At 34.1% G+C, this 15,175-nt stretch overlaps 3 protein-coding genes across 3 annotated transcripts; all 3 read right to left on the minus strand.

Annotated features, from left to right (window-relative positions):
* Window positions 1-3,696: 3,696 nt before the first annotated feature.
* Window positions 3,697-4,595, minus strand: LOC128041387 (uncharacterized). The gene is made up of 2 exons (XM_052631792.1): window positions 4,172-4,595; window positions 3,697-4,044 (listed from the first exon to the last, which is right to left on the minus strand). The coding sequence occupies exons 1-2, from the start codon at window positions 4,372-4,374 to the stop codon at window positions 3,780-3,782; spliced, it is 468 nt and encodes a 155-aa protein (XP_052487752.1). The 5' UTR covers window positions 4,375-4,595; the 3' UTR covers window positions 3,697-3,779.
* A 2,796-nt stretch (window positions 4,596-7,391) lies between these two features.
* LOC105765925 (hypothetical protein) lies at window positions 7,392-8,256 on the minus strand. The gene has a single exon (XM_012585205.2). The coding sequence runs from the start codon at window positions 8,088-8,090 to the stop codon at window positions 7,482-7,484; it is 609 nt and encodes a 202-aa protein (XP_012440659.1). The 5' UTR covers window positions 8,091-8,256; the 3' UTR covers window positions 7,392-7,481.
* Window positions 8,257-11,602: 3,346 nt separating this feature from the next.
* Window positions 11,603-13,086, minus strand: LOC105766931 (uncharacterized). The gene is made up of 3 exons (XM_012586477.1): window positions 13,015-13,086; window positions 11,975-12,124; window positions 11,603-11,866 (listed from the first exon to the last, which is right to left on the minus strand). Exons 1-3 carry the CDS (start codon window positions 13,084-13,086, stop codon window positions 11,603-11,605), a joined length of 486 nt encoding a protein of 161 aa, XP_012441931.1.
* Window positions 13,087-15,175: the final 2,089 nt, after the last annotated feature.

Below are 15,175 nucleotides of genomic sequence, written 5' to 3' on the forward strand. Positions count from 1 at the left end.
AAGAAGAATAAGGGCCAATTTGATTAAAAAATGTAAACGTTGAGGGATAAATTTATCATTATGCCTTTTTCTTTCTTTCTTCTTCCCTTATAATGTCTAGCAATACCGGTAATGCTTGAAATTTTCCCTCTAAAGGTTAAGATTAGACATGTCCATGGGCCGGGCCGGGTTTGGGCCGGGCCCACAAAAAAATTTCAGCCGGTTTACTAGGCCCGGGCCCGGGCCGGCCTGAAATATGGGCCTAAGATTTTGCCCAGGCCCGGCCCGACCCGTTTTTAATTAAAATTAAAATTATTTTTTAATAAAATTAAAACTAATTGTTATTAAAATTAATTATTAGTAAAATTATCAAATTATTAATTGTTAATTGTATTAATTGTTGTAATAAAATCTAACATTTGATTAGTAAATTTATCAAATTATTAATTGTATTAATTGTATTAATTGTTGTAATAAAATCTAACATTTGATTAGTAAATTTATCAAATTATTAATTGTATTAATTGTATTAATTGTATTAATTGTTGTAACAAAATCTAACATTTGATTAGTAAAACAAACTTGATGTTTTATTATTATTATTTTGTAACACTAGTCAAGGAAATGAAAGTAAATAAACTTAAAATAAAAAACTATTATATTTTAAAAATAAAAAAATATATATTTAATATTTTCGGGCCGGGCCATTTTTTAAACGGGCCTAAATTTTTGCCCAAGCCCATATTCGGGCCTATATTTTTACCCAAACCCTCCCATATTTCGGGCGGGCCGTCGGACCGGGCTGGGCCGCCCGGCCCATGGACAGGTCTAGTTAAGACGTTGATGATTTAATCTATTTTTTAACTTCATGGCTTGCTTGCTCTACCTGATGAGATTGAAAAAGTTATTTCATAGATCAAAAACCAATGTTTTTAAACTGAACTAGTTGGACCGGGAACTAATCAAGGTACTGGTCCCAATATAGGGGTTGAACCGATAGACTCATAAACCAATATAGACCTATTGAATCAAGCTAAAAAACCAATTGAACCAAATTTCTCTATTTTTTAATATTTTTTTTATTTTATTAATTTTATTTAATAATTTATTTGATCGAATCAAATGAACTAATCGAAGCAGGAACTGGTGGCCTGACTGATTCAATCATTAGTCTAATTCTAAAGAAAGAAAAAGAAAAGAATATATATATATATATAATATAAAATAATACTTTTTATCTTTTGCCACATGTCAATTTTAATTGGTTATATTTTTTAGACTATGCTTAAGGGTTTAACTAATAATTGAACTAACAGAGGTATCAAGTTGAGAAAAAATTTAGATACCAAAATAAGAAAAAAGATAGTTTAAGTGTCAATTTGTGGGTTAAGTCTCTTTTAAAATAGACTTAACAGTTTGACTAACGGTTTAGCTAATAGAGGTACCAACTTGGGAAAAGAAAAAGATAGTTTAAATACTAAACTAGAAAAAAGAAGTATAATTTAAATACGGTTAAGTCAAAATAAAAAGTAAAAGAATTTTAAAAATAACTAACATAAATTTATTTTTTTTTAGAAAGAGTAAACTGATCATATAGGTTAGGGGTAGAGTAGACTTATCAAATGGCGAAGCTACATGTCCATGGATGGATGATTAGATATTAATCATATACTATCCAATAATCATTCTCTAGCTCAATTAATTGGTACAGTGATGATGGTTTCCTCCATAAGCATTAAATCCTATTTTCTGATCCAGTAGTTGGATCACCACAGTCTTCCACATACTTTGTTCCATTAAGATTCCCACCCTCCATCGCTCACTTACTAAAATTTGGGTAAACTACCAAATAGTCACTCTTATTTATCTCAGGTTCAATTTTAGTTATTTTTGTTTAAAATATTACGTTTTACTCACTTATATTATCATGTTGTACCATTTGAGTCACTGAGCTATTAATTGTCGTTAACGGTGTAATGGTAAGCTGACGTGGCACGTTAAATCACCATTTCAAACAGAAATTTTAGATTAATTTATACAATCGGTCTCCATCTTTTTTCGTTTTGAGCAATTTATTTATTTTTTTATTTTATGTTGTTTAACTTTCATTTTTTTTTCTTTATTTTCCGTTCTCTTCTGTTTCTCCCTCTGTTTTCCTCTATGTTTTCCATTTGTTAAAACTAGTCTCTATACTATTATTTTTTTGAACAATTTAATTTTTTTTCGAGTGAGACGAGCTTGTGAACTAATTTTAACAAATAAAAACATAGAAAAAACTACGTTAAAAGAAATGAAGAAGAGAAGAAAAGAGAGAGAAGCGAAGAAAACGGAAAATGAAAAGAAAAGGAAAGTTAAAAAATATAAAAGAAAAAATTAAATTGCTTAAAAAATATAAGGATCAATTGTAGAATTTAACCTAAATTTTTCGTTTAAAATATAAGTAATTAAAATGTAAGGATGAAAAAGATTCAAATATGGAAATGAAGAACACTAAAAACGAACCTTAATTTCATTGTTACTTGGAAATGAATTTGAGGAAGCAATGTTTAGAGTTTCCGCTTTGATAAAAAAATCTTAATTAGTTCCATTAACCCTTTAATTTGGGTGATCCAAACCATGAAATATATAGATATATATATTTTAAATCTATATTTTATTATCTCCCCTAGAATAAAATGAGGTGCAAGAAACCATTATCCCAGCTCACAACAAGTTTCATCTTTTGACAACAAATATATATTGGTAGCTAAGAGGAGAGAGTTGCCCTATATTCACCACATCCTCAAATTAAATATCAATAACAACTTACTCAGATAAGTGTTGTGGATTAGAGAATTTAGACGAGAAATAAATCCAATACATGGAATTGTATTGTTAAATTTATTATTAAAAAATAATATTCAATTATTATTCTCTTTTAAGTGATGAAGAATATAAAATATAGAACTTATAAATTATTAAATACTTTTTTTCAAATAATTTATCATTATTCTTAAGTAAAAATAATATTAGGTTTAAGTTGAAGAAAATATACACTTAAATTCACGTTCTCTTGATCATTACAACAAGACGCCAATTAAGTTCGGACTTATGAAAATATGGGTTTTAAGTTTGGTTAATATACTAAAAACCCTTAAACTACTATACTTTGTTAAAATAAATCCTTAAATTATTTTTTAGTTAAATAATCCCTATCCTATAATTTTAGTATTAAAATAAAGATATTTTGAATTTCAGGCTTTTATCTTAAATTCTTGTTGATGCAATAAAACTATATACACTTTTATCTCATTGTCTTTCGTTAAAGTAGATATAAATAATATAATATTTCTCCAAAATATACAAAAACAATATTATATTTTATACTTTTTATAATATATAATAACTATTTAATTATATGCATTTGAGGATTAAATTAATAAATTTTATAAATATAGAGAGTTAATTTTATTGAATTATATAGAACTAGAATCAAATTAATATAATGTTTAAATATTAAAAAGTAAAAATATTATAATACCAATTAGAAAAATGACGAAGGATGTTAGTAATGAAATTAATTTTTATAATTTAAAACTAAAATAAAACACACAAAACTGATCTAAAATGATTAATAATGAAATTGAGAATTTTTGTAATTTAGTAATTAAAACAAAACACACTAATATGATTACCTTTTTAACTTTCGTATGCTATAGGTTAGTTGAGAAAATTACGTAGCAAGAAAAACTTTTTAATAAATAATGTTAATAAAATTAAAATTCCAAACTGCGCTAAACAGCTAAATATTGTGTAGAAACTTAATTCTGGAATTTAATAATATGAACCGGTAGAAAAAGACAGGTGAGCCACCTAGTGAAGAGACTTGCACGAACGAGATCATCCTCGTCGTCTTTCTTGAAACTGACCAACTTGGGAAACCCATATTCACATTTACAGACATACCTCCCTGGAGAAACCACATTATCATCCTCGTAGCCTCTCTGACGTACCCATTTTCGGCCATATCCGGATGCTTCCTCTGCAAAATCCGTATTCCCCTCGGTGAAAACATATGCGTTGAACCTAACCCCAAAAACAGAACCAGATATCAGACTAATAAATAATAATATTTGGTGTTTATTGTGATTACAGACGTAGACGAAACCGTAAGACTAAATCCGAAAAATGGGAATAAAGATGGCGACTTAACCACACCGGTTTCCCTTTGAATTGGGTGTTGTTTGGGGCCAAGGAAGGGGGCGGAGTACTTTGGGTGATGGGTTGAATTTGGAGCTGGGAACGAATCCTTTTGGGAGTCAAAACAAGAGCATCCAACAGGCGAAGGAACATCACACTAACTCCAACCAACACCACTGTCCCAATGATCTTCACAAGAAGCAATATTAATTCCATTTCTGCAGGCAAGGACCTCTATGATGGTAGCTTAAGTTTCTTTTTCTTCAAGGTATATTATATATAGAGGAAATCTTTTCACTGTACGTGATGAATGATTTGATGAGTTTATATGTCTATCATTTCAACTTTTTGGGATTTGGTTTTAAGTGGTGAATGTAGTTGGGGTTTCCTGGTTGATTGAATTCTACGTTTCTCTAACTATTCTAAACAAAATTGAATTATTAAAATATAGGACGATTTGTTGATATTGATGTTTATGGACTTGGAACCCACAGACATCCTCCCCCCCCCCCCTCCTCATTATATCTCTTCTTCTGTTCCATTTACAATATTTTCACACCTGCCCTTTTTACTATTATCTATTTATTAACAATTACCCTTTCTTTATTTAAAAAAAGACCCCATCATTTTTCGCGAAACAAAGTTTTTTCTTCTTGAGAAATTGAATCTATAAAAAAAAAAACATTTTGAAAGATGAACAGCTTCACATCTGATCAAATCGTTATAGTGGAGAAAGATGGTGTCAAGTGTTTGATCTCCATCGAATACTTTGCTAGAAATTGAAAAACCAACATCTTTAGAATCCCTTGTAAGAAGCATGTTTAGCAAACATACTAAATGAGATTTCAGGAATCTAACACCTAATTTTATTTTTGCCATAACTCCTAATTTTAGTATCCTATGGTTGCCGATACATCGTTGTTGCCATCAGCATTGGCATGTAATATTGTGCTGGGACGGAGGTGGTACAAAAGACATACCTGCAAAAGGTGTTTATGCAGGGTACGGTGGTGCATTGTGCGGTGCTTGTATAAAAATAATGAGGATAGTGAAAGTAATAGGATAATATGAAGGAAACTAACCGAACGTTGGTGCAACCATCGATGCCTCTGGTTGGGTTAGAGCCGATGATGAACCTGTCTCAGCATGTTCCTCCGACCTAGGATTTTGGTACAGTCGTCATGGCCTCCTTTTACGTTGTTGCCTATTCCTCACCTCCTCCAACAGTAGATATGGCTTGCTATGGTGTCTAAACCATGGCATGTAGTCCGAAGAGGTCGTCAATTCTAGTGCGAGAATTGGTATTTCGTACCTATGCTTCTAAATGTTGATATATCTCTCGTGAAATTTAGGTCAATCTTCTTCGGTTCTCACCCGCAAGTTGACCTTATGCAGTACTTCAATGTCTTGTGGTGACGGTGGAATAATTTGTCTAAACCAAAACTGGCACATCACTCGATTGAATTCGTGCATCTCTACTGTCACGTAAACAATCAATGGCACCTTCGCATCCCACATATTTTGGACCGGTGTATGGCATCCATTCAAGCTATTGTACAAAATTATAAATTTTATTTTCTACATAATATTAAATTTCAAATCATTACATAAATATTATATATTTTAAAAATTCAAAAACTAACATCGACGTCCGATTGTTAACCTAACAGTAACCGGATATCTTCGAGCTCGTCCGTTAGTCCCACATAACTCAGGTTATTGTTCCACCTATTCAAATAATATGTTATTTCAAAAATATAAAAATGAAAAAAATTATTATGGTAACTATATTATCAAATGAATTTTACATTGTTAAAATAGATAAAGTATAAGGGGTGTCGACTCGAGGACATAAAAATGGTAGCCGGTACCATGCCCATGACTGCAGAAGGATTATGTGATCATCGGTTTTAATTTTTTACGGCTACACTGCCTAACACATCTCTCAGTACAACGTGGCCAGCATAGCTGATCCCTAATTGAGTCGATCCACTTCTTTCAAGTCGACAAGCTGTAGTAGCCACCTTAAATGTACCACAGTTCAAGATTTATCGAGCATTAGAACACCCCCGATTAACCTCAGGATGAATGTTCGGGCGTGTTATTCTCTTTGAAGGGCACTCGAGGTGTTGTGGAGATAACGTCACAAATAGATTGTGTATGTACATCTCCAAAATCCAGTCTTCCGCCTGATTATATCAACAAAAAATAAATTTAATAATGTTAACAACTTAAAAATGAACTTAATTAAAAATAAAAAATTACAAGTTTTTCCTTACCATTTGCAATTGCCGCTAGAGAGGGATTATCGTCGAGATGAATAAGAGGAATTTCCATTAGAAGTCAATTGAAACGAATAAATTATGAAATAAAAATTATAACAAGATTTTGATAGAAATTTAATGAAAATTTAGAACTAAAATCTTAAGAGATTTGAGAGAATTGGATTTGAATGAAAAGTGGTGAAAATGATTAGGTTTATATAGGAAATAAAATAGTCATTGGGGGATTTGAAATTTGACCATTAGGATATATTATATCGGCAGAAAATACGTAATGTTGGACGCGTTTTCACTTTCTCTCTCTAAAATCAATCTATTTCCTTAAATATCAAAATTTTTCATACCATTTCCTCAATTTTTATATTTTTGGTATTTATCCCTAATTTAGCCTGTTAAATCTTGGTGTTGTTTTTTTCTTTCTAGGAGCCATGAAATAACAGGATTCATATATATGAAAATTTGCCAGGGAAGTATTGCTTTTTATTTTAATATTAATATAATTATTTTAATTAATATAAATATAAATATAAATATAAAATTAGAAAAATAAGTATTGGTGTGGGATGATATAATTAGTAAATGAATTTTTATAATCGTATTAAGATTTGAGGTGATTTACATGACAGTTGAATAGTTTAAGTGTTAAGTTTGAGAAAATGGTATAATTTAAAGTACAATTTATTAATTAAATACTTTAAGTTATTCCCTCATAATGAAATAATTTTTCCTTTTAATTTTATTATATGAAATGTGGATTTTAAATAATTATAAAACTATCTACATTTACAATAAGCTTTGCCATGCTTGTCACTAATTTGCACAAATATAATATTGTATAAGAAATCCTGCCAATAAATGAATCCTCAACAGAATACTAATGATGATGATGATGAAAAACTAAAGGCAACTTGGGTACGAAGTGGTTGAGCAGAGCATGTACAGAATAGAGCATACAAAAGAAAATGGAAAGCCTTAATTATTCTATATAGATGTATACGTATATGTATGTATATATAACAAAAAATAAATAAAAGCAGGAAATTATTTGGCCTTGGAACTACAGCGTGAAGGAATGTAAGTTCCATTCAAAGGATGGAAACGCAACCGGCACTCAAGACGACACAAGAACTTAACTGAAGCCAGGTGCCCTATTCTCCATCTCACCCAGGTACTGCCTTTTAAATCGAATGTAATCAAATCTTTCTTCAACCCCGTGTCCACATCCTCTGCTTGATCTGGTCTTAAGGGTATGGGTGAAGATGGCACTACATAGTTAAAATCAACCGAACTGTTCTTACCTACTTCAAAGGGTGGTGCTACCAGCTGCGCCACCACTTCCCCGTTCAAGCTTAGGCTGTAACTCGAATCCGAGAAGCTTGCATGTGCCTTTTCGTTCCCATTCTGGGCTCGAATTAGTATGGTTACCTGAATTTCCAGAATACCCGCATAATCGATCTGGATATGGTCTAGGTGAGCATCCATGACACTGACGTAAGGCACCCTGGGATGTATAACTAAGTATCCTATGAAGGTAACAATGCCTGCGATGATGACTGCTACGGTCAAGATGGTGCAGATGATAGCAGCACACCACACCAGCGGATTGGTTGCTCGTTCCCGATGTGTTGAGAACTTTGTTTTTGGGGCCATTTGGTTGGGAATGGCTGATCATCAATCATGTCAGCACAACATTCGGAGGGGTTTTTTTTTTTTTTTTTAAACTTTTGGGTTTAAGAAGACAATTGAAGTAATATACTGGGGAGGGGGAGGTGTGATGGATGCTCTGTTTTAGGCTTCTCAAGATTGGCAAGGTATAAATTAGCTCTAATTGGCGGGGAAGTATCTTCCTTTCCTACATTTAAAGCATTTTCCATATCATATCAAATATATTCTAATACCAATACCCACTCTGTTAAGGAATCTAAGGTCACTTTATCCCTATCAACTCTAAGTTTCCGATTCACTTTTAGAAATATGGAATTGTAAAAACTCACTGCTGTAAACCTCCAAAATTTTTTCATCATCTATTCACTTGTTACGTTTAACTGTGGATGAAATAAAAACAAGTTAGGAAATGTAACGTGCATGTAAATGTCACTCATCTATTCATATCATTATTTACACATCATTATAATTTTTAGCAATACGTCTTATATCTATCATTTTGAATTATTCAATCCAAATTTATAAATTGTCCAAGTATTATTATCCAAACTTGAATCTGAATTAAATATTATTATCCGTCACATATCCGAATTCGGTAAAAATTTGAATTTAACATTTCAATCATATGTTAGACATCCAAATTCACGAAATAATATAAAATCAAACAACAAAAAACTAATTTTAAGTAAAGTTTATTTATAATTAACAATAAATAAAAGAAAATTAACTAAAATAGTTAAATAACAATCCAAATAAATTAAACACGATAATTTTACAACAATTTAAATATACCTAATAATTTAAACATAAGAATTCGAACAAATTAAAAGTTCCATAACAATCAAAAAAAAATTGAATTTAACATTTTCAATCATATGTTGGATGTTTGAATCAGAAAATCAATATGAATTTATGAGAAAAATAAAAATAAAAAATTAAGTTTAGATAAAGTTTATTAATAATTAATAATAAATAAATGCAAATTAGCAAAAATAGTTAAATAGCAATCCAAATAAATTAAGCATAACAATTTCACAACTTAAACATGAGAATTTCAAACAAATTCATAATTCCATAATAACCTTAAATAACTTAATTACTTAACCCATGTTAATTGTATATTATAATCTTCTATAAGGTTAGTTGCACGTTTAAAGTTTAATGTTACGTACCATTAGTATAAAAATGTACATTGTAATATCATAATTGTAACACCCCAAACTCGGCTTAGATGTTATGGCCGAATCTGGAAATGTTATGAAGAAGGGTTTTGAAACCAATTTTACCGTGTTGAAATTTCCCAAATAATTTGTTACTAAAAGAGAGTCTATGTTTTATAAAACACGTTAATTCTATTATATTCATTAAAGAAAATGTTGATAATCTACTCCTACAATAAAACTTATCTGGCAGCGGAAGTTAGAAATCGTTATATTTGAAATCCGAGCTTGTGTTTTTGGTAAAATATCTGTTTGCGTAAAAACCTTTATTTTCATAAATCGTTTTGTTAAAACACGCGGAATAATAATCTAGACCATATCAAAATCCCGAAATTAAAACCAACAGTCCAGAGAGTCCATAAATTACAAAACTCTCAAAATAACCCAAAATTTAAATAAAACCGTTAATTAAACCAGTTCACGAACTAGTGGTCACCGTTGAGACTCCGTCGCACCGACCCGCTTATGTCTGAGGATTACCTGAACAGAACAGACAAACAGATGTGAGTTTTCATAAACTCAGTGTGTAACTAAATAGAGCCATACATAAACTTAGATTTCTCAGTATATCAAAACAGAAGCGGACATAAGTCCTTAACAGAATCAGATCATATCAGGATCGGATTATCAAAAACATGCAAATATGCAAAGTCCTACCCCTATCCTCTACACATCACATCCGACCATCCCAACACACCATGTGGGGTATAAGACACCCACCCATCCCTACACAGCACATAATGTCTTTACGATACCAATCAGTGTAGTTTGTAGCCAAGCTGCCTCCCAGAACACTTCCTCCACATATACAAATCCCACTCCATATACAAATACAGAATAAAGATATACAGATATAACAGAGTTAACATAACCCGCATTCTCGTATACAGATATCATACATGTTTATACAAAACAGTCAAACATACATATCGGTTTTCCTAAACTCAAAACAGTCTATCAGAATAGCAGATCACATGCATGGCTTGTTTTGCCCTTACCGACCCTACGGAAGGCCCACACTCAATCGGAACGATGTATGTGACCCTAGGGAAAATTTTAAAATTTTGGGCCCACATGCCCGTGTGGTCCACACCCCCAAATTGGCCTTACCCGTGTGGCCCACACGACCTAGCCCATGGCCCACACCCCCAAATTGGCTTTGCCCGTGTGGCATGCCCGTATAGGCCCATATGCCCAAATTGGTCTAGCCCGTGAGACCTATACGGCGATGTGTCGCACACGCCGGTGTAGCGTCGACAGGCCACTTTTTTAGCTTTCACCAAACCTCATTTTCTCATGTTTTTGTTACACACCTGATTTCTTTTTACGCGAAAGTAATCCCGAGACCACCAGAACCTAAAAATCGACAATACATGCCACAAAATCAGTTTTAAATCCTCAATTAAACCGAAATAAAAAAATTTACTACAGCGAAACCCAAGCGTTCAGCACTTACCCAACTTCCAAAATGATTCTAATACTACGATTCCACAATAGGAGAGCTCCGTTCCTTACGATTCGCTGCTGCCAACAACCCAAAAATCAATACTAATGAAAAAGACAACATCGTTTTAAAACAGCTTTAAAAGAATTCTCCCCTAACCCAAGCAAAACCTTACTACCACTACTTACCAAGCCGTACGAAGAACAGGAAAACTGAAGCACTGTGATTTGAAAGGGAGATTATGACAAAAATCAATAGGAAGAAAAAGAAGGAAATTTGATAGTGCGAAACCAACAAAAAAAAGTCAGAAAGTGGAGAGGTTTTTGGGAAAAGATAAAAATTAAAAAGAAAATAAAATGAATCTAAATTAACAAAAATCCTAACTCCCCCCACTAACAACATATCCCACTAAAATTGACGTCAGATTCTCATTTAACAACCTCAGAGTTTCAGTTCCACTGAACCTCTACCAGACAACCGACGCAAAAATTATCATCCACGCCCTCACAGGGATTTTAACACGAGACCTTAGGGTAAGCTAACACCTTACCACTTAAACCAGCAGACTCATTCATATACGATTTGACTAGTAATAGAATATAAGCCGAATCGCTTGGGAATGAGCTAGGATCAAAATTAGCAAAAATTTCCAATAGTGGGACTTGAACCCAAGATCTCAAACACACATCCAAAGCACTTAACCACTGAAGCAGACACTCAATTATGACAAATTTCACAAAAACGAAGTTAAATTAATTAGGGCGTTACAACTCTACCCTCTAAAAGAAATTTCGACCTCGAAATTTACCTGATCCGAACAGATGAGGATACTGTTAATGCATCAAGTCCTCTAGTTCCCACGTGGCTTCCTCAATGCCATGATTCTGCCACAAAACCTTAACTAACGGAATAGACTTCCTCCTTAGAACTTTTACATCTTGACCCAAAATATGAATCAGCTCCTCTTCAAATGTCAAATCCGATCTAAACTCGATCTCCTCAACAGAAACAACGTGAGATAGATCAGACCGATACCATCTTAACATAGAGACGTGTAATACGTCATGGATACGGTCTAACTCTGGAGGTAACTCTACCTGATAAGCGACTGGTCTCACACGCTTCAAAATCTGATATGGTCTAATGAGCCTAAGGCATAACTAGCCATTACGTTCGAACTGCAGAACTTTCTTACATAGTGATACCTTAAAAAAGATAAAGTCACCCACAGAGTACTCGATATCCCTCCTTTTCAAATCTGCATAAGACTTATATCTATCAGAAGCCGCCTTAAGACGATCCCGAATGAACCTAACTTTGTCATCACTCTCGAAAACCAACTCAGGTCCTAAAACCTGTCATTCACCCAACTCAGTCCAACACAGCAGAGTATGACACTTATGACCATACAGAGCCTCGTAAGGTGTCATTTGAATGCTAAACTGAAAACTATTGTTGTAGACTAACTCAGCTAAAGGTAGGAAATCCTCCCAGCTCCCTCGAAAATCAATCACACAACTCTGAAGCATATCCTCCAGTATGTGAATCACCCTCTCAGACTGACCATCGGTCTGAGGATGAAACACAGTATTGAAGTCTAATCTCGAACCTAAACCTTCATGAAGTTTTTTTCAAAATAAAAAAGTGAAGCAAGGATCCCTATTAGAAATTATCGAAATCGAAACCTCGTGAAGTCTCACAATCTCAGATATGTAGAGTTTGGCCAACTTCTACAGTGAGTAATCTGTTTGAACCGGAATGAAATGGGTGGATTTGGTCAATCGATTCACGATGACCCAAAAAGAATCTTTCTTAGTAGGTGTTAAAGGTAACCCCACTAACGAAGTCCATAATCACACGTTCTCATTTCCATAAGGGAATCTTAAAGGGTGGGAGCAAACCCGAATGCAATTGGTGCTCAGCGTTAACTTGCTGGTATGTCAAACAACAAGCAACGAAATCTGTTACCTCTCATTTCAAACCCGACCAGCAATATAGTTTACGGAAATCTCGATACATCTTATTTCTACCGGGATACATATCATAAGGGATACTATGCGTTTCCCTCAGAATTGACTATCTAAGATCGGAATCATTCGGTACACAAATCGGTCCTTGAAAACACAGAACTATTCTTCAGCCTAAAATCATACGCGTTGTCACTCTCAACCTGACGAAAACGCAAAACCAAAGAGTCATCCCCCAACTATTTTTCCTGAATCTGACCAATCCAAATCAGCTTAACTTGCAACTTAGCTAACAGACTCTCATCTTCAAACAGACTTAGGCGAGGAAACATTTCCCTCAAATCAGACATTACTCTACGATTAAGAGCATCGGCCACCAAAATGATACTCTATCATGCAGTCATAATCCTTGAGCAGCTCAATCCATCTACGCTGCATAAGGTTCAACTCCTTTTGAGTAAGAAGGTACTTAAGACTTTTGCGATCAATGTAGATGATACACCTCTCACCATACAAATAATGCCTCCAAATCTTTAAGACAAAAACTATAGCAACCAACTCGAGATCGCGCATCGGATAATTTTCCTCGTGTGACTTAAGCTGTCGAGACGTATAAGCTACAACCTTACCATCTTGCACCAGTACACATCCTAAACCGATGTGCGACGCATCGTTATAAACCACAAACTCTATACTAGTTTCAAGCTGTATCAGAATAGGAGCCTAAATCACAACAGACTTGAACTTCTCAAAGCTCGATTATTACGCATTAGTCTAGACAAAAGAAATATTCTTACGTAAAAGCTTAGTCAGAGGAGCTGCAATCAACGAAAACCCCTCAACAAACCTCTGATAATAACCCGCAAGACCTAGAAAATTGCTGATCTTAGAAACATTCTTAGACTGTTTCTAATCAAGTACAGCCTCAATCTTTCTAAGATCAACTCCGATTTTCTCAGCAGAAACCACATGCCCCAAAAATGTTACTTCCCGCAACCAAAGCTCACACTTGCTCAACTTAGCGTTGAGCTGTTTCTCACAAAGTATCTGAAGCACTACTCTAATATGTTCATCATGTTCATCCTGGGTCTTAGAGTACACCAGAAAATCATCGTTAAAGACTACGACAGACTAATCCAAATACGGTTGAAAAACCCAGTTTATTAAATTCATGAATACAGTCAGAGCATTCGTCAAACCAAAAGGTATTACTAGGAACTCGTAGTGCCCATAACGAGTTCTAAAAGCTTTCTTAAATATATCAGCTTTCTTAACCCTAAAGCTGATGATACCCGAAATAGATATCTATCATCGAGAATACTGAAGCCCCACGAATCTGATCAAACAGATCATTGATCCTCGAAAGTGGTACTTATTATTCACAATTAACATATTCAACTGTCGATAATCAATGCACATCATCATGGTATTGTCCTTTTTCTTTACAAACAAAATTGGTGCCCTCGACGGAGACATACTAGGACGGATGAACTCACGATCCAGAAGCTCTTGAAGTTGAGCATTTAACTCCGTAAATTCTTTCGGTGCCATTCAGTATGGAACGATGGACATCGGAGCTGTATCCGATAGAAGCTTAATGTCAAACTTAACATTCTAATTTAGAGGTAAACTCAGTAACTCATCAGGAAATACATCTAAAAATTCTCTTACTATTCTGATATTGGCGGCAGAAGAGTCCCCAAAAATTGAAACAATTACGAAGGCCAGATATGGTTCACACCCTTTCCAAACCAATTTTTCGACCACTAGAGCAGAGATTATGTTAGACAAGTAATCCTGACGCTCGGCGATCACAACAACTTCCACATCATCCTCGGTTCTCAGAACTAACTACCATTTTAATTATGTAATCCAAACTAACTCAGTGCTCTACCAGCCAATCCATTCCCATAATCAAATCAAATTCCCCAAACGATATCTCCATTAGATTTGTCGAAAATACAACCCCTTGTATTTCCAGCGGAACATTCCTATACAGTCTATTTAACTGAACTGACTGACCCTGTAGACTTAATAGAGAAATCTCACTCGAAGTACTCTCAACAGGAATCCCAAAATTTCTAGAGGCTAAACTAGCTATATAGGAATGTGTTGACCATATATCTATCAAAGCAGTATAAGGGACATCAAAAATAAGGAGCATACCCATAATCACATCAGAGACATCTTTATCCTCTTAGCGTCGAGGAGCAAGAACCAGTGTAGGCTGTCTCACCCCAGTTTGATTAGCACCTCTGCTCGGTGCTCTCTATCCTCTACCTAAACCATTACCACCCCTAGGTGGCAGCTGTACTGCCCTTTAAGGCTGAACAAAACCCAGACTCGAAGCATGCATCTGACCAGAACACTGTGGGCACTCTCTAATCTGATGATCCATCGATCCACAAAGTAGACATACCCCTAATATCCTACAACACT

This window comes from Gossypium raimondii, chromosome 5, assembly GCF_025698545.1.
Source record: "Gossypium raimondii isolate GPD5lz chromosome 5, ASM2569854v1, whole genome shotgun sequence".
NCBI classification, from domain to species: Eukaryota; Viridiplantae; Streptophyta; class Magnoliopsida; order Malvales; family Malvaceae; genus Gossypium; species Gossypium raimondii.

Bases quoted from the DNA above. Each gene is read 5' to 3' on its own strand.
- LOC128041387 (XM_052631792.1), bottom strand. From the start codon at position 4,374: ATGGAATTAATATTGCTTCTTGTGAAGATCATTGGGACAGTGGTGTTG. The intron at 4,045-4,171 runs GTTAAGTCGCCA...TTTTGGGGTTAG, and splicing joins TTCAAAGGGAAACCGGTGTG to GTTCAACGCATATGTTTTCA.
- LOC105765925 (XM_012585205.2), bottom strand. From the start codon at position 8,090: ATGGCCCCAAAAACAAAGTTCTCAACACATCGGGAACGAGCAACCAAT.
- LOC105766931 (XM_012586477.1), bottom strand. From the start codon at position 13,086: ATGTCTGATTTGAGGGAAATGTTTCCTCGCCTAAGTCTGTTTGAAGAT. The intron at 12,125-13,014 runs GTTAAGCTGATT...GGTGAATGACAG, and splicing joins GTCTGTTAGCTAAGTTGCAA to GTTTTAGGACCTGAGTTGGT. The intron at 11,867-11,974 runs GTATCACTATGT...GTCGCTTATCAG, and splicing joins GTGACTTTATCTTTTTTAAG to GTAGAGTTACCTCCAGAGTT.